The 22,653-nt window shown below is 43.3% G+C and overlaps 1 protein-coding gene across 5 annotated transcripts in view; it reads right to left on the reverse strand.

The window, feature by feature from the left end:
* Positions 1–2,184: 2,184 nt before the first annotated feature.
* The window catches only part of STAG1 (stromal antigen 1), a 199,687-nt gene continuing 179,218 nt past the window's right edge, over positions 2,185–22,653 (reverse strand). For all 5 annotated transcript variants that reach the window (XM_037406291.1, XM_037406290.1, XM_037406289.1 and 2 more), the window contains 9 exons: positions 21,515–21,616; positions 19,794–19,942; positions 18,586–18,714; positions 14,069–14,274; positions 10,180–10,351; positions 7,256–7,366; positions 6,292–6,406; positions 4,565–4,645; positions 2,185–4,468 (listed from right to left, as the gene is read on the reverse strand). In XM_037406291.1, coding sequence (XP_037262188.1) covers positions 4,445–4,468; positions 4,565–4,645; positions 6,292–6,406; positions 7,256–7,366; positions 10,180–10,351; positions 14,069–14,274; positions 18,586–18,714; positions 19,794–19,942; positions 21,515–21,616 — 1,089 coding nt within the window. In that variant the 3' untranslated portion in view covers positions 2,185–4,444. The remainder of the gene's footprint in view (positions 4,469–4,564; positions 4,646–6,291; positions 6,407–7,255; positions 7,367–10,179; positions 10,352–14,068; positions 14,275–18,585; positions 18,715–19,793; positions 19,943–21,514; positions 21,617–22,653) is intronic.

Below are 22,653 nucleotides of genomic sequence, written 5' to 3' on the forward strand. Positions count from 1 at the left end.
GGGTCTCGTGTTGGGATCGGTGACCTCCAGGCTGCACGTGCAGGCGTCCAGAGAAGATGGAGCCAGCCTTCTCTCGAAGGACGGGAGACAATGTACCCAAACTGGAACAAGGGCAGTTCTGGGGGGATATGAAAATCCTCCCTGAGCATGGGGGGCTCTTCTCCCTCAACAGAGGGTCGAGATTGAGACCTCCAGAGGCCCCTTCCAGCCTCGTTTTTTCTGTGATTTATTTGCCAGACTCACAGAGAACGATGGCAGTAGATGTTGCTGATCAGCCCTAGGCCCCCAGCCCGCTCCACACATTAGAAGCTGCATTTTAACTACAGCCCCAGAAGGCAGCGAGTGGCGGCCGCTGTCGTGCTTAGCACTACTGCGAACAGCTGCCAAGCACGTGAAGTCCCGTAATGACTCGTCTGCTGTAAGTAACCTCAGTCATTAATGGTACTGTATTATGAGCTGGAGAACTACTGTACCTGCACGCTGCAGCTGCTTCTGTTTGCTCCCCAAGCACGTGCCCAAAGGGGAAGGAAGGCGAGACGGCAGCTTCCCAGGCAGCATCTCCTCCCAGGCCTGTGCGGCCAGTGCAGTCATGGAGCCTGGACCTGGGGGGGCAGGAGAGGCAACAACTAGAAGTCGTCTGAAAACACGGTCCAGAAGGAGCGTTTTGAGTACGAGTCCCAGCTCCATGGGTTTTTGTAACGGCTAAAGGCAACGCATACAGGTGACAGATGCACTGTCCTGGCTGCAGACACGTTTAAGGTCTGTAGGAATGCACCGGGCTGCACCTCAGCAGAAACACGTGCTCTGCGCCGGTGCCCGTACCTACTGCCTCAGGGAACCGAGCTGGCTGCAACCACAGGGGGAGGTAAATGGAAATGTCACTGCGTTGGGGGTTGTTGCCATGAAGTGAGTTCTTAAGTTGTGAGAAAAGGTGTAGTCAGTTTGTAAGTTTGCAAGGACTGAGAGGATTTTTCAAAGGTAATTTGTGCCTGAGAGAGCAGCTGGTGGCTGTCCCAGGTTCAAAGGCAAAAGCCGTAGTAAGCGATATGCACGTGGTTTCTTCAGCCTGCCTGGTCAGGAGGAGACACCAAATGAGAAACCCAGTTGTCATTGTCACAAAGAAAAAAGTACAACCTTTCTTAATTGTTTCCTAACCTCATTAGTTCTATAGATGTCATCCTCTCTTCTGTCCCTTGCCAGCACAAGAATTTGGCTTTTATATCCTCTCGATTTCCAAGCAGTCGGTTGCTCTGCCAGCACAGCTCTTTGGAAACGCACTGGAGGAAAACTGCTCTGGCCACACTACTCAGGATTCTCTTGAATTCCAGTCACCTGCAGAAACAATAGATCTAAAATAAAATCCTTTCAACAGAGAGAACTTAGAGGCTGACAAGTTACTTACTGTGTGTCCCACAGTGCAGCAGGAGTTGAGCGTAACTTACACGCAGCTGGAGAGGCGGCGCTGGGGCTGTGGCTCAGGAGTAGTCCTAGAGTGCAGTTCAGACCTTGAATCATCTTATCCCCGTTCCTCACCTGCTGCATCCTGTTACTTTTTCTGACTTGGATGATTTTTCTTTAGGAAGTGGGCCAGATGATACGTAAGCCAGTTTTCTTTAGCACTACAGAGATGAAATAATTCACGGGTCGAACAAAACCAGCACCTTTCTCTCTGAGACATGGGAATAACACGAGGCCGTTTCATTTCAGGAATCGGTAAAACTCCATGTAGCCCAGCTGGCTGTCAGACCGTCCGAGCCTTTACCGCTTCTATTTCTTCCCACGTGGTCCAGTTCACTTCAGACATACAGGGCACGAGAGTGGAATTTTTCTCAAATTTTGTGACAGTTCAAAAAACCGTAAGTTTTAACAGCGCAACTCTCCCAACTTGTGTGATGACCTACCAGATTTACAGTGATCTCACAATAACCCCCCCAAATCAACCAAAAACCAAAACCACACCACAGTGGAGGGAAAAGAAAAAGAAAAAAACCCACCAGACAGGGTTTTCCTTGGCTCTGAGGCTGAACGGGTAAGGCAGCTGCACGGAATCTGGTTGTGAAGCCTGGAGTACGTGAAAACTACCTTTTAGAACTTCCTTTGGCTACTAATAAATGGGATGACAAGATGTGATGGTCCAAACGAGCATTTAAAAGAAAGTTATAGTGAAGAGGGTGCTCATCATACTCATGATTTTGAATAGTTTATTAAATGAAAGGTGAAGCATCAGTTTTAAATTGTACAAAAGGAAAAAAAAACCTCATATTGTAAATGTACAATTTACAGAATTACTAGCAAAACCAATCAAGGAGACACTCATAATACAAAAACCTATTGACTGCAAACTGAACTGGAAACCCATTGCAGGTACCGTGATAATAAATGTTTGTTATACAGTATTCTACAATGTTAAATTAGGAATCAGTTTTCCACACAGAGGACTGTGAAGCACAAGGTTTGTCTGAGACTATGACTCAAACCAGGCAGCATTTATTATGCTACTATGCTCACAGAATTACTGTGACGACAATTTAATGCAGCCATTCCTGCCCACCCCTGTGACTGTCGGGGTGGACAGAAGAGGAAGGGAGGTAATGTTATTTTATAAAGTTCCAGCTACTTCAGGTTTGACACATTACCCAACCGAAGTCCGAGGAATGGCTGAATTACCTAGTCAAACATTTTTGGCAACCATGTCTGAGAACTGCACGTGTTGTAGGAAACAAACCCCAGCTGAGTGAAAGGCTGGTTTGTTTTTAAAACTAGATTCTTTTCCCTCCCAGCAAGTAAGCACTGGGCATTACTGTTGTTTTGGTTTTTTTCAATAAGCTCGTAACAGAAAAAAGCTCCATGATTATTTTGCAGCTGCTAAAAAACCACCTCTAAAACTGTTGTGCTCCAAGTGGGTCAATCTGCTTTGTATCTCAAATGCTAATATTAGAATGCAGAAAGGAAGATTAACATTTTGGGGCTGATTCTTAGAGATAGTAGAGTCAGTGCAAGTTGTGGATGGCCAGCACCTCTGGTATCAGGCCAGTTTAACTAAGTAGCAGCTACTAGGCAGAGTCATAAAAATCGAAGCATAATGAAATTCCAAATTATTGAAGACACTGAAAAATCTCGTATTACAATGAATTAGCTGAGAATGTTTTGGGTTTTTTGGTTTTTTTTGATGTTTTTAACTTTTTTGAAAAATCATATTTTTTTTTCCCCAAAGAATTACTCTTAGTATGCACAGTTAACACTGAAAATGTAGCTGTATTCCATTGTAAGCTTAAGAACTTCACCATCTAAGCACAAATTTATATGCAGCACATACAGTACTTCTAACTGGCAAAATTAATTTACAAAAATAGCGGAAAAGGGTATTTACGGCATGGAAAGTAGACTTTTTTTTTAATGGTACAGTTAAAATTGCTTTTAGTATGCTAAAGTGATTCCTTTCCCCCACCCTTGAATTGTGGTGTTTTTTTTTTACTAGGAAAGTTGCTGTTTATGTACCTTGGGTTGGCAGGGCTTGAAGTAGGTAGTAAAAACAGCAAAGTGATTACTTGAGAACCATTTGTGTGTTTTACTGAGAATACTTTATTTGCTGGTATAAGTTGCTAAAAATGCACAGAGCAAGTACCAATAGAAAATTTACTGTTTTTGTGTCCCCATGTGCTATATAAAATGAATGTTACACAGCATCTGTTGGAAAAGTGGCTTCATGGACATCTCTTACTTTATGTCCCATTATAAATAAAAATAAATCTTCTCAAGAGTATAAAATCTGGGTTTATCATATCAGAATCTGAAATTTTTTGGCAGAGATGCACGTCATTAGATTCTAACCTCTTCTATAAGAGTGTTCTTCTCAATGCCTATGAGAGGATATAAGCGTACCATAATGTTAATCAAATCCAGTGTGTTCAAAAACACTTTTCTGTAGCCAGAATGACCTGCTTATAGCATCATTGCTAGTCAGTGGCTGATAGGCATAGGTTTAATAAAAATGGCTAGCTTTTAAAACATAAAAAGGCAAATGTTAAAACTGTTTTAAATTGTACAGCAGAAAAATAAAGTTAAAAAGTTCTGTTTTCACTCAATGTTGTTTTCAGAAAACATATGTAGAACAGTGTGTATTTTGACAGCTGTCTTAACAATTTAAAACTTCCTCCTCATCCAGGAAAAAAAAAATAATCTGTATTAGGACAGTCAAGAACAGGGATACAAATGATTTTTCAGGTCAGCCCTTCTGAGGTGACTGGATTGGCCAACATTCCTTTGTGTCATTAAGAAGTTCCTCTTCTTTCTGTCACTACAAAAAGGGATTGACCTCAATCATTTGGTTAAAAATCAAACCGTATCACATCAAAAATGTGGTTTTCATACAAGCTATCACAGTATATAGGCCTCTAGCTCTAAACAATAGAGTTCCAAATTTGTAAAATGTCTTCACCAGACTTCAGAACATAGGCATTCCAAATCCCTAGAAAAATGATTTAAAAGACAGCAATTAATTAGGTGTAATGACAGTCACAAAGAACCTCAGATAAAACAGCAAGCGATACTGGTAAAGCCTTACTGAATCGTCCTCAATGATAGCTGCGGAGTCAAAGAAGTCTGGCCTCAGTTCAGCCCGCTCTCGCCGGTTTCTCGAAGGTGGCTGAAAAGAGGAGTCAGGCGTTTAGCGCATCGCATCGGTTACCTGGGTGCGAGGGACGCGCGCGGCGCGGCAGCTGAGGGCCCTACGCGGTCGCCTCTGCCCTCACGGAGCGGCTTTGCGCCAGCTTTTGTAAAAGCTCCGATACAAATGCAGGCCCTGACAGAGGAGAGCGCTTCTTAATTCCTTGTTTTATTTAAGGAATGGGGTAAAAGCTGATGGATTCTAAGGTAATTTTAACTTGGTGCTCATAGCTAAGGACTTGCTTGAGGCTCTTGCTGACTTCAAGATGTTCTTGTATGAGGACTACAGGCCAGACCGCATAAAAACTGTCTTTTAACTGTCTTTATGCTTTTAAGTTTGTGGTGAAACTTCAGCTCTGACACAGTCAAAAAATGGATTTAGGAAAAAAAAGGTACCGAAGATTTCCTAATATTTCTGAGGATCAAACCCTCTGTGTTGTACTTCCCTACAAACATAAATGTGAGCTTCACCAGCTTGATCAACGCCTTCGTTTCCTTGCCTGGGATTATCAGCGAAAGAGATTTTACTTACTTGATGATCACTTGAATGCTAGTAATAACCTCAGTATTCAGCAGCAGCAAATGAATTATTGCCTACATTTTCTTTCCAAGACATTATAGCCCAGTCCTAAAGTAACCTATGCCTTATTGTTTGGACGTGAGAGGAAAAATAGGAAGGCATAAGAACGGTGAAGTGTATAATGTGAACTGATCCTTCTTCCCGTTCCGAATGGAGGGGCGGGTAAGGCTGTAACCTCGACAAAGGCACCGCTGCCTGCAGCCCGTGCGCTGCCAGGGAAGGACCTGAGGCTGCCATCTGATGACATGGCCTGTTTGGGAGCAACCACCCGCCCCTGCCTGCTCTCCCCTCTGCTGTGCCAGCACATCACTAACCAGCTAACCAGACCTTGGCGAAGGATCCCCGATCCACCCCCCCCCAGGTATCAAACAAACCAGGAAAAGAGAAACAACTTGGCTGTAGCAGTTTGACCACAGCGTGGCTGCACAAAGAGCTGTGTCAGCAAAGAAGTTAGCGATGGCTGCGACAGGGGCAGCAGCAACACTCAGAATACCTTCAGATGATACCGTTTCCTGACTCTCCATCATGTCAACCAGGATCAAATACTGTTACTGGATGTCAGAGAGGCCATTTGTACTTCCTGAGGTCAAGCAGGCAGCCTGGTGTAATATTCCATCAGGTGGGGTGAGCTGGTCCCACCTCCACCCCCAGCAGCCCCCCCCCTGCCTGGGGCTGAGCGGTCGGTCACAGCAGCTGCTTCAGCGCTCACCCAAGGGGGCTGCACTGGTACCTGATGTGCCAGAAATCACAGCCTGACTCGCAGGGTGACAAGTCCCAGGTGCACGATGGTGCTTCAGGACATGCTGCTGCCCGAGTCCAGAACAGGAGAGAGGAAGCACGCTAAGCAACACTCCGTGTGTTTCTACGCAAAAAAATCAACTGGGCCTGAGGTCACAGCTGTAGGTTCTAGGGAGCATTGGGATCACTTCCTCTCTTTAATGTTCGGGCAACAGGAAATCAGGCTCAAAATTCTGCTTGTGCTTCGCAAGTTCCTTTTAAATTATCTTATATCCATTTTAAACTTGCTATTAGTAAGATGTACTGACCAGATCAATGACCATTGTGTCCTCAAATTCTTCGTTCATATCCTCTAGCTGACCTCGTGAGGACATCATTACATCTTCAAAGATGGGCTCAGCGTCATCTTCCATTAGACCTCGTCTGATTAAATAAAGAGAAAGAAAAAGTCATTTAAGTGCCTGGAAATTTCCCAACCATGATCTTTGTCATTAAAAAGAACACACAAATCCTGTCCCTTAACGCCTTCACATAAAACCTTATGTTGAGAATAAAGCCAGCATGCTTTCTGTAATACTAAGTGAAAATCTTATGTAAAAACAAACCTAGCACTGGCAGAGGCTAAAGCAGGAAGTCCCATGTAGTATCATTATAAACATTAATTAAATTTGTCCCTAACAAGGAAAGGGCAATAACCTCACTGTGTTTGCTTGCCCTTTTCCAAAAAGGAGTTATGCTGTTTGCCAGGATCACTGGTAAGTCCCTGGGAATACAGCAGTGAAGCCAAGACAGTTGATCTCGCTAGAGACTCTGGCCCCTGTCCTGGAAGATGTGCGGAAAGACTTGGCTGGATCTGCAGCAGAGCACGTAGCACCTTGGCCAGCAGGACACTTCAGTGTTTGCCCACGTGCCTTCCCTCCATGAGCTGCTCAGTGGGACACCTTGGCAAAAGATGATGTGGATGAAAGCAGCATGAACAGGTTCGCAGGAAGACTGGACAGCACTTTGGGAGAGTTCACGGGGAATCCCTTAACAGACAAATCAAGGAAATGTCCTGAAATGGAAACAGCTGAAGGCTGGGAGAGAATACCGGGGAATTGTGCCATGTCTGCCTTGTTCACCATTCCAGCACTGCAAAGCTGTTACACTGCCTTCATTAACAAGAGTTAAAATGTCACAGAAATTACCAGCAACAACCCAGAAAAGGTAACATTTAAAACGTGGCATCTAAAATGGTTCTGATCTGGAGATCAGGGTGCTCTGAACACTTACACTGCATGCCTTACACCAGTTCTCCCTTTCATGTAGTTCATTCCTGTCCTGTCCTTTCGATTTAAATCTTCTAGCTTCTGTTGGCCCAACCAAGATATCTGCATCTGGGGACTAACAAACACAAAGCAGCATTACGACCGAGAGCACTAACAATTTTGAGTTGGCTGTTTTCAGACATCTAGCTCCTGAAATTTTGCGTCTGGCCACACTTCAGATTAAGATACTTAAATCACATCCATCATTGCACACGTCTTCTGGATTCCCCTCCACAACTTATCTCCTCTCACTGCATGTGCACAAAAAAATAATCCATTAATTGTTGTAATAAAACCAGCTACACAAAATGCTAAGATTAGTCATTCATTTGTGTGACATATACCTGAAGTGGTGAGCGCTTCCAGAACTCATTTTATTAAATCCTACTTCACTATCTCAGATCAAAGTATGAGCAAGAATAGATGCAAATTAATAACTGACACACATTTTAAAACAAAAATGTCACACAACACAGAAAACAAACTGCTTTTAAATGCATACCCTGATCAACTTCAGCATCCGGTAACTTATTCACATGTAAATACCTTACAGGCTGTACTTTTAATACCATCTAAATCCAGTAGTAGACAGCAATGGATTTGATATGATTTGTGTGTTGCAGCACAAGGAAATAGTAGCAAACTAAGTACAGCTCTTCGAGAGCAACACCAGTTTTTATTTTATTATGCAGTCTTGTACCCTGTAAGATTGACATAATGAACTGGGACAACCCATGTGAAAACAACCCAGAACAAAATACTCTTCTGGACACGATTAACCCCGTTAATCTGGCAACTGACTGCTCTGCATTTTCTTTATGTTTTAGCTCCCCTGAGCTGGCCTGCAGGGAATGCACGTGGCAGCCACGCCAGGCTGAGGACCCTCCACTGCCAGCTCACACTGGGAACGTGGATGCCAAGCCCAGCTCTGTGAGCGTAACGGAGAGGGAGCGATGCTGCGTGCCCTCGCCCGGCAGCTCCCTGCTCACAGCATCCCCCGAGACAGGAGGGGCAGGGGTTCGCCCGGGCTGAGACCCCTGGTTCAGCCCCTCCCCCCCGAGAAAGGGGAGTTCTCCCACCGCCTAAGGCTCGTTGTGCTCAGGAGTACAGACGGTGATGGGAAGCCGTCCCACCTCCCGTACCTGGTGACAGCTTCAGAGCCAGCCATTTAGCTCAGCGACAGCTGAGACCAGAGAGGGTCAGAAAGAAAGTTCTGCTTCAGCTCTTTTCTTTTTGGTTTTACTGCAGAGTAAAAAAAAATTAAGGAGAAACTGAGAGCCACAACATCTTCCTTATAACCTAGAAGTTGTGGCAATGCCTGGGGAGGCAGGAGATCAGGAGGCAAATCCTTGACCTCAGGAAAGCAAGTAAGAGACACGAGCCCAGACCCCACGGGGACTAAGGCAAAAAGACACGCTGGGGCCACCGAGAGCCGGGCTCCCCCCGCTGTGCTGCCTGCCAGCCTGGCCCCTGCGGGGAGGACCCCCACACCCTGGTGCTCACCCACGGACACGCCAGCAGCCCCCCTTCCCTCCAGCCACAGCGCTGGGAACGCTGAAGCCCACATCGGGCTCCCCCGCCGCCGCCTCGCGCTGCCTGCGGGTGGCCTTAATGGATGAACCCATCCAGGGGAACGGCAGCATCGCCCGCTCCACAGAAGAACAGGTACTGCGTAGCCAGCTGAGCGGCAACATCTCTTGCGGTGAGCGCCGATTAACGGATCACAGCAAGGTTCAACCCGGCGTGCTGCTGATGCCCGTGCATTACACACGCAGCCGAAGGAGAAGAACGGGTCTTACTTTCCAAAGAGTGCACTTCGTTAGAAGTTGCTCAGATTTTTTGAGAACCTGTGGTCACAAACTGGCAAACTTCAAGAGCTTACATGTGCAACATGGTGGTATACAGAGAACCTTGTCATTTGAGGCTGGAAAATGTTTTACTTCCCAGGCAAAATGACCATTATTAATTATTTCTATTTAGAAAACACTGTGATAAAAGAATGCAGGATGAAGCAGTAAAGTTTGGGATTGAGCAGGGTCAGCACACGTTCAGGAAGAATTGAGAAGCTGGGGAATGTGTCTCAAGAAAAACATGATGGGCAAAAGCCGGAGGAAAACCAAGAGGCATAATCTGGCGATTTTATACTATACTAGACTGGTAGAAACCTGATTCGTCTGGCCAACATAATACAACTTTTTTATACAGACAAATCAGATCAGTACATTTGGCTATAAAATTATAAAAATAGTCACCAAACCAGATCATGTTATTCTGTGTCTTCAAATTATGAGAAATAGCACAGAGTAGCATTCTCTGAACACTTCTCTATTCTTAAATAAATCACCGACCAATAATAACCAACATTTTCCCCTCTAAACGGAGGTGGTAAAATGGGAGTTGAGTGACAAAAAGTATATACAATTAAGGCCAAAGTGAATTGCCTGCAGGCCATTACCCCAGAAACAGAAATTCCTAGCTCAGCAGCTAGAATTGGATTGAAGAGTTAATTTACAAGAAATCAGCTGAGAACCACAGTGTCACTATAACGTAGGGCAGAGGGAAAGAAAAGAGAACATCTAACACAACTTCTAGAGGAACAGCTCAATCCAAACTAGGGGCATGAACGCTAGGACAATTTAACCAGAACTGCATGGTTATGCTGTGACATAATTTTAACATAAGGAGTTTCTACCATGATTTCGTTACGATGCATTTTTCCTGGGAACTGAAAATCATTGAAGTATTACTGCGCTATAGCCAAGACATTTCCAGTTGTTTTAGCAAATAAACACTGAATACATGGAGCCACAGACTAAGACTATCTGTATAAATAATATGCAACTCCTCTGCCTGGCTCGCTGTATTTGACACTGAAATTCCAACACTTACTTGTGTAAAAAATCCTGTTCAGATCCCTGCTCCGACTCGTGCTCCTGGATCTGCTCTCCCATTTGTCTAGTGTTCTCTCTCAGGACAGTTGAGGTGAGCTGTGGCGGTTGCAGTGTCCCTGGAGTATGTATGTTTTCATTCCTGTTCAGCCATGAGCCTTCTAGACTCTCATCTAGAAAAAGAACATTTAAAATTACTGACACATTTCTGCTAACGTGCGGGACAGTATTCCTGCCTTCAGGACTTATCCAGCCAGCTCAGGGGGTGAACACCTCCCGTCAGTCACAGGCACCATCCATCTGCCGACCCACTTCGATACCGTTAATTTCGGTTGCAGCACCTTCTCCAAATTTCTATTTTCAACAGTTTAGTTACTAATCTCTTAAAACAAGTATGCCTTTAAGAGATCAACTGGATAAATGCTTGAAATGATAAATCTTTCAGCTCTAATTTTATTTTGCGTTCTTTTAAGGAAGGATTACTGCCAGCTATTCCCAGCAGTAACAACGATGTAACTAGAAATACTTAACAGACGAACTAAAGTAATTGCAAATAAATATCGCATTGCAGCACTACCTAAATTGTTGGGTATCTTGCACACGTATAACAAACATAATTCCCAATTGCTGAGTTTACAATCTAAATATTTAATCTCATATGCATACAGCAACTGAGATATAGTTAAACACTAAGTTGAGGGAGGAGCATAAAACCCAAAATCTGGTCAGGGCAGATCTTTAGAAACTTCAGGAAGAACCTGAGGGGGCATTTTAAATCAGAGAAGTGGTCTGGCTGGTGTGAACTGTAAATAGTGACTTCGGGTAGCGTATTTAGAGTTGAGAGCAGTGGGCGGAATGGAGATGGGAAGGTGACTGAAGGTCTAGGTGGGATGCTGCGCTCATGTTGTGCAGGGAACAAACCAGAGGAAGGAAGAGGGGGCACTTGAGGAGAGTGGGACAGAGCAGACAAATGCGTGGGCAAGAGACATGCAGAAAAAAACTGAAGTTGCTGGAGTGAGTGAGTGAAAGACAGGGGAGATGACAAGAGCGGAGAAGGCAAGATCACAGATTTACTAACAGGAAGAAATGTGTGGTGAGAAAGCAGATGGGGACCTCAATAGATCTTTCAATTTTTCCTGTGCCTTTTGTTACCCTTTGGGCATAAGTGTTGTCTAAAAAGTTGCCTATTTACCTGTGAACCTTTTTTGTGTTAGGGATTTTTTTTTTTTTTTTTTTTTAGATCTTATTTATGTTTGATTTCCTTAAGGCATTGTGAAGATATGTCACAGAGCAGATTTACTTTCAGTAGCAACAGGGAACGTTCTCCAACGCAGACAGTCTGCTGAGCACAGTATCTGCCGGATTTAGGTGAGAAAGGAACCACAAGGGACTAGTTATGGTTCTTTGATGCTAGGATAGCTTCTGCAGCAACCTTGCCCTTGTTTTGGTTCCTTTAGAGTGGAAATTAAAGGAAAAAAAAAAGCTTACCAGGATTTAAAGAGAGGTCCAGATTTGTAACTGTACCACCAGATTAAGATTAAAGCTTTCAGAAGAGTTATAAAAATACATAAAGACAAAAACCCAACAAAGGCTTGTGTACAGACCATCAGTTACTTTCTTCCCGTGACTGGTTCTTAGCTCAAGTTACACAGACGGGTCAACAGTAAGCACTTATCTCTGAGGATCAAATCAGATTCTTTCATGAGCTCCTTACTGATACATCAAAGTAAGACCTTGTTTGTGCAGAAATCTGTGTCTTCCCATGAAAAATACAGACAACCTGGCTCCAGGTTTTCTTGGCTTTCCTTTGGCCAAGATTCAAAAGGAAGTGTACTTAGGGCACATCACAATCGCCAATGCCTACCGCACGTCAGGAAGCACCCAAAAATTAACCACGTGGTACCTACTGAACTGCTTATATTCTTAAGGGTTTGTTTTAACATAAGGTTATCAAATGTCCTTTACTCATACAAATGCAAACCAAGACTTCTGGTGCTTGCATTATATATCCTTCCACGTAAGGAAAGGCCGTAGAGCTTGTGTAGCTGCCATCATTAGAGAGCACTTGCTGGTAACCATCATACAATCAAATTCTGCAATGAAGGCATCTACTGGGGAAACGGCAGTTACACTGTTAGGAGCTAAAACTTCCTTCCTGGATCTATATAATGAGGCTGTATAGCAAAGCTTTCGTGAGTAATGAAGGTCTGCGTAGGGATCTAGGAAAGGAGGGAGGAAAGGAGGGAGGAAAGGAAGAAATCACTTCCTAACAAATGTTCTTCAAAATGAATGTCCTTGAATGCCCTCCTGTGACCCAGAGCTGTATCTGTAGCATTCAAAGGACAGGACAGCCACCCCCCCCACCCCCAAGAGCACCCCATGACAGGGAATGTTCACCAGGCTTTTTCTGGCCACAGATCACTAATGGGGGAATTTGGGGTGACAGTAGTGAACGGTGAAACTGGACCACTGAGGGGTCTTCTGATGAGACACTGTCGGTAGAATGCAAACGGAGCCCCCTCACACCCTCGGCAGGTGTCAGAACCCCGCCAGACCCGCAGGGAGCCTTGGCACAGTCCTAGGCCATCTCCCAGTGGGAACTGTGGTACAGTCAGATCTTTCAGTTGCTGAACCACCACGGATTTGGCCTACGTCATTTTAAGTGAGTTACGTTTGTGGAAAATTCAGGACCACAGCTGTTGCAAAGAAAGAGGTCATTGAAATGGGAAGTGTTGCAAATCAATTCTCCCTTCGTTGAAAGAGGAGGATGTGCAAGAGCACAAGGCAAACAATGCCTAAAAACTGTGTCGTAAGACTGAGACTTGCCTTAGGGAAGCAAAGACATTACTACACTTCCCAGGGAAAAAAAAGGGTATTGGTAGAACACAATACAACAGAATGGAAACAGTAACAAAAGGAAAGAAAAAAACCAGCCGAATTCTGTGACAATCATGGCATCCTGAAGGAAGAAAAACAGTGTCTGAGGAAAGGAAGCAGTATTTTATCTACATAAACTCCAGGTTGCCTGTAAGAAACTGAAGAACTTGGTGCAACGTACTGCTCAACATAAGCTGTAGTGGAGAACCGATCTGACTGTAGAAGTACATACGGACAAACTTCTGAAGAATATTTTGGGAAACTGCTGTATGTTCAGGCAGATTGGCATTAGATTCCTTACTGAGGAGTTACTATCATAGATACTGACCCTGGAAAAATCCCTGAAGTTTAAAGATCTCACTTACACCTACTCTGTAGCAAAAGAGTAAATTTATATTCACAAAAGTACACACTACATCATACAGATTAACCAGGAACAGATGCAATCTTCTAAGAAATTTGCTCTCATAGCCAAATTCCTGATGAACATGCCTGAAGCCACAAAAAGAGTAAATACAGACACTGGACATCAATACCATTTTAAACAAAAAAAGGTGTCGTCTTTGTGTTCTGCAGTGGTCCCGCAAAAACAGATCCATATCAGAATTTCTGCCTTGGGCTTGCTCAAACACCCTGTTAATTAACAGTGGCTCCAGACCGAAGCATAGGCAGAAACCCTGTATCAGCAAGTCCGTGACTGAGAAAGGTGTAGAGCAGATAACTCCACCAACACCTCCTGTTTCCAACTACATTAACAGCTTTTAACTAGTTCTGAATCTGTGCATCTCAGGAAGACAAACAAGAACAGGGACTCACAATGATATTTCTCATAAAGACGTGTTCAAACCTGAGAGGAATTTGCAAAACAGACTGCAATGTTTTTTCTACATAAGAATATATCACATATTTCAGCATAAACTGTAAGAATGGATAAACCTAAGAAGGAAAGCTGTAATGTCTGTACAAAATGAGAAATACCTCTGCCTAAAAAGACAACCTAAAACCACACAAACCTTCTACTCTCTTTTTGTGGAGCGGTGGTCGTCCTTTCTTATTCCTCACTGACGAGGCTTTGCTGCTGCTGCTTCCGCTGTTCACGGACATTCTGTCATCCTCGCCACCCGTGACTAGCGAGTTTCTATAAGAAATCAGCGGCAGCCATACATCTTCTCTTCTTTCCATCATCTGTTCTGTCAGAAACTTCTCTAAGTAGGAGTGGCTGAAAACAAAAGACAATGAGTACAGAGGTGCAGCAAACTGTTTCCTTTTCAATGAACTTGCAACCCCTCTTCTCACTGCTGAGGGTGTAACACGAATCCTGCATGGCGTCTCCTTATTTTAATTTAAAAAACGGGCTGACAGGGCATTGTATCTCTGACTGAGTAAGAATACATGTCATTCCCTCAAAACAAACAGAGTTAACCACGCACAGGTTACTCACAGATCAGCAAGAGAAACCTGTCCTTCCCCCAGCACCCTCCTCCGCGGCTGCCTGCCATCACTCGCAGCACGCGCGGCTTCAATCCCTTTCCTATTTCGCACAGTGAGGACACCCCCTCTATATAACGCTACTGTGTCAACAGACAAGACTGAATTAGAACCACTGTTGTGAGGATGTAGGTTATCCTTTTGCGCCTTGGAACAAGAAAAATGGTTTCTTCAAAGGCAAGCCGTTATTTTTCAACATGAAATTTGCAGATTTGTCCCACTGCCACGGAGAAGTCAAACGCACGTTTGTTAACTTCAGGGAGGAACCAACCAACCTCCCTCCTGCGTATGGTCTGGAGGGCACCTGAGTTGTTTTCTCTTTCCATTGATTATTTAATTATGGTATTAGAAGTAGTCTTTCAAATGGATATGGCCAGTGCACACAGAAGTGACTCTGCTGAGTTTCAAGCTGCAGAACCAAGCACGCAGGCGTCGGGCGAGAGAACTCAGGGTACGTCAGCGTTGCTTCCCGCACCCTTCCATCACGATTTCCACTAATACCACATTGCCAGGTTGTCATCAGTAGGAGTCAAAGCCACAAATTCTGCACAGAAATGCAGTTTTCCGCTGTTTGGCAGGCTCACACCTATTGCACACCCCAGCTCTGGCAGCAGGACAAGCAGCCACACTGCACACAGTCCCTGGTAACAACCATACCCGATTTTTAACGTGATTTTGGTTTGATTCAGTGAATGGGGTGACTTTGCTCAAGAAACTGCAGGGTTTCTGTCCACAGTTTTATCCAATATGATGAATGGTTCCTCCTAATCCTTTTCATGTGTATACTGAGCAACACCCAAACCTTGCACTGAATGGAAAACTCTTGGTTTATTCTCTCTCTTTTTTACAGTACCAAGCAGTGCAACACTTGAGCGCTTCATGACTTCAGAGAACCTACCTGCAGAATGGTCTTGGAAAGGAAGAAGTTCTTCTGCATCCAGTCTGTATTTACAGAACTAGAGCGCACGGGTTATGCCCACGTGGTGCAGAAGGAACCCCACCCCCACTTGGGAGTTCTTTACTGACCAGATGCCAAACCTGAGACAACTCTTGCTCAGCATTTTAGAGGAGCTTCATACTGGCAGTTCTTACCAGCTTCAGCAAGGACAGAAACTCTGAATTCCTAGAAGTAAGACCACCACGCTGAGGCTCTGTCTCCTCTGACTTCAGACACCCAATAGTCAGTTGTCCAGTCTAAGCTAACAGTCTTTATTTGAGAGAAATAAATGGAAATAAATACCTTCACAGGGCAATTCACTTCTGCACAGTCTTAGATGATTTCCTTGGGATTTCCCTGCCTGTATCTGCCTTGTGTGTTTGCAGCCATGCTAGTATAAATCTTTTTTTGCCAAGTGTAAGAGTCTGGCACCTTAAATGCATAGTTTTATATTAAATCCATAGATTTGAATAAATCCATAAGTGGCTATCACCAATTCTGGAGGTTACTTGTAAAACGAGAAGCTGAATACATAAATATGATAGAAAAACTAAATTAAACCAACGTTGCCACTCCATTCCCAAACTGGAAATGTCTCCCTTTTCTCCCCCGAGCAGTAAAGCAGAGGGGAAGGAGGAGCGCTGCAGAGGAGCAGTGTTTGCTGAACTGCGACAGGAGCCACATTTTGTACCAAGGGCAGATGACATATGCAAATGTATCGGGTAGATAATGAATTTTTTTGAGGTAGGGAAGCCAGGCTGGAGGACTTCTGGGAGACAGGCAGCTGTATGCGCAGGAGGCCTGCAGGGTTATTCTGGAGCACATCTGCCTCCAGACTGAGGGCTCATGGCTGGGTTTAGGGACAGCCACCGGGCAGGAGAGCAGGGCAGGGAGGGCGGTACCTGCTCCTGCACACAGGACTCCTCCACCAGATGGTGGTCACGCACCTTCCTGCTCAGAGGCAGCCCCTGCGGAGGGAGGACGGGGGTCCCTGCGCACTGCAGGAGTCGTGCTGGAGAGAAGGGCCAACAGCCCTGCAGCGCCCAGCCCGGCACGGTGGGCAGCGAAGCACTGCGGGCAGCTCAGCCACTGCCCCATGGTGCAAACCTGGCAGACCTCTGCAGGGAAGGGACGCAGGTCTCTCCAAAAGATATCTTTACAGATAAGCAAGTTACCGTGACTCTTTCCGTAGTCGCCAGTGGAATCTAGGGCATGTCTGAACTTACCTGAAAGCAGCACCTAGCGCAGCTCACACAAATCATGCCCTAAAGGACCTAATTCTTTTCGCTGATCTTCCAATTCAGCTAAAGTAAATAGCTCAGACACAGATGACTACAATAAAGACAGGTAAGTTCAGGAGAAATGGATTCCACCACAGCCTCTACAGTGCTGCGAAAGCCCAGTGGTTGTGTGTGGGCACCGACGCATGGGAGAAGCCTTGAGAAAAAAATTTTAAATGGCAACACAGAAGGCAAAGGAAACCTGAAGGACTGAATTCAATGCAAAGGATCAGGTCAAATTAAGCTGTCATGTAAATTGTAAATTGAATGATGTAACTTTAGATTTTAGACACTGGAGAAACTTGTGGAAGGGATGATGCCTGTACAGGAAGGATAAGCTTCACTAAATTAAGTAGGAATAGGCTAATGGTGCTTAAACTAACATGCAGGAGGATCTACAGTTTGGCTAGGAAGACAGCAATAAAATCCTATTATCCTTAAGTCCTGTCCTGAAGAATAGGACAGAGATTGACCAGACTGAAGCATAGAACAACAAAAAGCAGTTTCAAAAATTGAGTGCCAAGTAGCCTAACTGAATCATCCAATTCCCAAGCTCATTTAACTATTTCTTCTACTGTGTTTGCTGAATTGGCAAATTATTGATACAATAAAAAAATTAAATCTGTTCAAGTGTGCGTACATTAAAAATTATACAAAGTTAAGGAAGATGCATTTCTTACAACACAGAGAAAGATAATATTCATAGTTGCTAAGAATAACAGAAAAGTCAATTAAAAAAAAAGTCTTCACAGAAAACCAGAAAAGTTTGACAGGAAGAGTCAGCTGAGGTAGCTATAGTAGATACGCAAGATTTACACTCATTGTAGTCAGAGAACTGACTGGCAAGATTTCTATAACCATAAACCTTCTGTCAACTGCATTTTTAAAATGGTGATAAAGTAATTCAAAGAGTTCAGTTCTACACTGGGCACGTAGTGCTCGGCTGGTTTTGACTGGAGTCCTCTTCCTTTTTCCCTTACTGCTTCTGTGCTGGGGCCAAATCCTGGCTATTTGCTACATAAGCTATTAGAAATGCAGAGCGTTATCCCTGCAGCGATGCTGACGGCATGTTTTTAGTATGAACTCGCCGTTAATAACGCAGGTTTCTCTTTGTCAATTCTGTGCCCCTCTTGACAGTGTGTTCAAATGCTACTCACAAAGCAGTATTTCCTGCTCTTTATTCAGATATTATCAACAATACCTCTGATTTATTTAATTTCCAGCATTTCATCTGCAGCAATTACCCACCATATCAAACTCGGGCAGCTTGTTCTAGCCTGCCAGGTCTCTGCCACGCTGCTCCCTCCTCACCCACAGCAGTGTCCTCTCTCAGCCTCCTTCTCTATCCTCTTGTGCCAGTAACAGGAGCCTTGGCAAACCTTTATTTCCCAGTTTAACTCAATATATTAAAATAAACAACAAATGTACATTTCATTTTATGTAAGTATCTAACAGAAACAGATGTTACGGCAGTGTTTACAGGCCTGTAAATCTGCACTGCTACCATTTAATTTATTTTTTTCCTTCTAGCCTGAAAAAAAAGAGATTGTTTTTTTATTTTCAGTGCCCCCCAGGAAATTTTAAGGAACATTGTTTTGGGAGGTCTCAAAGTCACCTCATCAGTGGATCCGATTGTCCTTTTCTCATTTATTTTTATTACTTTAAAATATAAAATGACAAATCACTATGTATGTGAAAAGTCTCACTGGGACTTCCTATAGCCCCTGTTAGATTGGGAAAACCTCAAAGTAGAGAGCTTAAACACACACCACAGTGACGAACAGAGCCCAGCAAACCCCACAGCAGAACACGGAGCATTACTTACACAGTCTTTTTGTCCTGTCGCAAGAGTTTAGAAGAAAATTCACTAAGCACTTCAAGGAAAGCAAGGTTAGGAGGTGGATAGTCTTGTCCTTTTTGATTCTGATACTTGAAGGCAAACTCTATGCCATCTCTACAGTAAGGAAATATTAAAATTTTCAGACATTTGTAACAAAATTAAAAAAAATGTTGCCCAAAATCTGAACTGTGATGAAATGCTTTATATTCCAAGATAACTCCCCCCCCCCCCCATTACTAGCAAACAGCTACTTTTGGACAAAGGGGAATCAAATGTTCCCTCCTGATCGGTGAGGACTCAGTCTCAATGAAAACATACTGTCAGTCACATGGTAAGATGGAATTTACCACAATTCAAGAAATTCTGCAGGTGCCGAAAGCGGCTGCCTTAGCAGGAACAGCCAACTGCCTCCTCCTTGGTTCTGCACAAGGCAGAAGCTTGCAATAAGAATGATATGAAAAATATAACAAGATACAGCTTTTGCATCAAGAGTCAAGAGAATTTACTTACCGGTACACCAATACATGCATCTCTGCCTTATCTTTACATTATGATTTGAGACTAAAGAAAACAATTTACTTTCACATTACCCAATAAAGGCACATGCATGTCTTGACTTCTCTTTTGCCTGGCACAGGGAAGGGTCTTGTAGCATTTTGATCATGCTTTGCTAATCTTAGTCTTAATGACTTAGTCTCTGAGGTAGCAAACTTTAAATTAATTTTAACGTTTTTATAGGATGGGAAAGTCATAATTTAAATATAGCAGCACCTTTCTACACTCTCCTATGCAGCAGTTATGTAAAAAGCTTCAATCCACTTTAAAAAAAAAGATTTCCAAAATATTTTTGGAATATCTTTTTATAAAAGCCTACAGAATCCACAGTGGTGTGGTATAAAGAACCATCTACGGTTGTTAAATACAGTTCAAACAAATATGTGTAATACTTGTGGCTTTACCTGAGATAAACATGGCCATTGCAATAAATTCCCATAAATAACTAGGTAGCAGCTAGTTTTTCTTCCTTTCTTACATACATACGTGCACACCCCCCACCATTTTTCCACATAAACTAGAAAAAAAATGTAATTATTCCAGGACCTGTTAAGATTATGTACCTTTAGAAAAGGTATGCTGAGCAAAAGTTTTAATCTGAAGTAATATAAAAATCTTGTTTATTTACCACCACTCACTTGTGTAGTGTGGCCACAGCCTCTCTTGTCTTGATCTGATCCAAGCCAAAAGTGAGGGCAAACCGACGGGCCAGCTCCTTAATGCCACTAACATGGGCAGATGTCCTGTCCAAATTGGGACCTTGCTCCTGAACAAGCTCATTAAACAGCTAGAAAAATAATTCAATTGTTAAAATCTGTGAGCTAGAAAACACTGTTCTTTAGAAAGGCTTTTGCTCTAACCTGCTATAGCTCAGAGTGGGTGTTACAATGACTTTTTGCACAGAGAAGTAACAGAGTTCTCTCATATTCAACTTCTAATCCGTTTCAGTTCCCAGGCTGTCTTCTGTGTCACTGCTGTTTGCCACTTGTCCCCCACCTTGTGCTTGTGCAGACAGTAACTCTTGAAGAATTCGGCACTTATCTTCACTGATTTGCATCTATTATTCTCCCAACCCATCAAGAGAGTTCTGCGTTCCTACACTGTTTTCTAAAATACCCACGTCACTCCTCAGGTCAGCATCTTCTTTGAATTCAGGAGGCAAAATTGCTATTCCATCATTCAAGACTTACTGAATATCTGACCAGCGTTACTGGGTAAATGCCTTCGAAGCCTGCTTGATCATGCCCTTTCCGCACAATAACGAACTAGGCAGCAGCTTTCCAGCCAGTTCTATAGCCTCTTCTAAATAGCCATTTAGATCCCATTTTCCTAACTTGCTAATGAGAATATCAAGGGAGACAGCGTCAGTGACAATATTAAATCAAGCTGCATTAAATCTACTGTTTCTCTGATATCCACAAGCTCTGTTACCATACAATTAATGAAAGCAGCTTAATTTGACATGATTTCTCCTTGACAAATTCATACTGGCTGTTACCTACCACTTAGGCACTTGCAAATAGCTCATCTAATTATTTTTTCTTTTGATAGATGATATTTGACTGAGCTATGGCGATTGGCTCCTTCCTCTTTCAGAGTTTTACACACAGGAACTACCTTTGGCACCAACAGATTCTTCTGGAATTACATCAGTTTTTCCTCAAATTTTCACTCTCTCAGCTTCCAGATTGCCAAAGGAAATCCCTAGTACTCTGGAACGTGTTTTGGAAGGCCCAGCTGATTTGAAAACATCTAATTTATAGAAGTCATTTCTCTGTGTAATGGATATAGCTGGTACTCCAAGGGCCCGCATGGTATTTGGTGAAGCACACACTTTGTGCTGTTGGCAGAACAACGATGGATTTCATCATCAGGCCAATAATTTATGATTTTCATAATATTTTCAGGGAAATTTCACAATATTTTCAGGGAAAAAACATACTTAGCAATATTGGAAGACTTAAACTAATTAGCTTGAAGTCTGAAAAATAAATAGGTAATTAGATAAAATGTAAAGACAATGCATTACTTCCAGGTAATTACAAGAAGAAAGTCTTCCTAATTCTTCTTGTTCACTAGGTACCACTAAATAAAGGCTATGAATATGCTGGATCAAATCGCCTTCAAGGCTCTTCTCTCCCTTTCTTCCATTTCAATCTGACCAAACCTTTGCCAGTGCAGGCTTAAGGAGACAGAGATCAGGGAGACAAATGAACAGCGACAGCCTGCATTGAGGAGCAAGATAATCTCTGTCTGAACACAACTGTAGTATTTTCGCTTCATTGTAAAGGGCACCAGGGAAAATCCTGTCCAGGATTTTTTGCAGTGAGGCATTTCTAATAAAAATCAATATTCTTACCTGTTGCAAACTGAGAATGAGTGTCTTTGCACACTGGATTTTATCAATTTGCCTTGTTTTGCTCAGGGTTTCCTTAATGATATCTCCATAGTCATTGTAGTACTAGGAAAAAATGTGTTTAAAAAACTCTTTAGATCGAACCTCTTATACAATTTCTTACATTTTCCTGATAGAAAGATTACTTGTAACTCTTGTTTTAAAAGGCAGAAGCTGCCAAGAAACCTAGTCTGAAATCCAGTTTTTTCGTGTGAGTGGGAGGCAATGTTTCAGTACCAAAATTTAAACTGATTGGTAGCCTGCGGCCAGGTGAGAGGACCTTCTGTATTTGTTGTTATCTTTTATAGCAAGTACGTTGAAAACCAAAACAGTACTTCCTACCCCAACCTAAATATTTGATGGAAGTGACCCACAACTGCAAATTCTAAGGAACCACATTACACTGAACCAACGCACTCTTCAGCAAGTAGGTGTGAACGGACACTAGCACACAGGTGTGAAGCTCCATGTACAAGGCAAGGTGAGTCAGATGGCCAAGAAACGAATTCACTGAAGCCAGAAAGCTGAGTAAGGAATTAGTCAGTACGAACTGCTGATTTTCCTTCTGTTAGAAGAATGGTTGCAACAATAGAAGAATTGTTGAAAGACACAGTCTACGGTACTGACCACTTGGGTAGAAAAGCCTGTATAATCATTAAAATTTCCAGGCTGAGAATATAAAAAAATCTTTTTCCAAACAGTATTCTTTCAGCCTTGCCAATATTTCTGCATTTGCAACCAGTTACTTTCATTCCCTCTAAGATATTGCTCCCGCATTCCTTGGTACCGAGATCCTTCTAGATTGTATTCTCATTTATATTCAATTTCTCTGACTCTCCCCCAGTTTCAAGAGAAGGAGGGGTTGGGGACAGGAGGAGGCCAACCTGGAGCAGTGGGTAGGAAATTAAGCCTGACTGTGACAGCTGCAGTTGGAAACTCCTGCTCTGGAAAAAAAAAACTAAGCAAGACTTAACCCTGAGCAGCGAGCTGGCTGGTGGCCAGGGCACGCTGGGGATGCTACTGTACCGTGTCCTGAACCAAGAGGAGGAGGAGGAGGATACAGGTAAATCCTTTATATTTCATATCAACAACTCAACCACTGT

Source organism: Falco rusticolus, chromosome 13 (genome assembly GCF_015220075.1).
Source record: "Falco rusticolus isolate bFalRus1 chromosome 13, bFalRus1.pri, whole genome shotgun sequence".
In the NCBI taxonomy this organism is placed as follows: domain Eukaryota; kingdom Metazoa; phylum Chordata; class Aves; order Falconiformes; family Falconidae; genus Falco; species Falco rusticolus.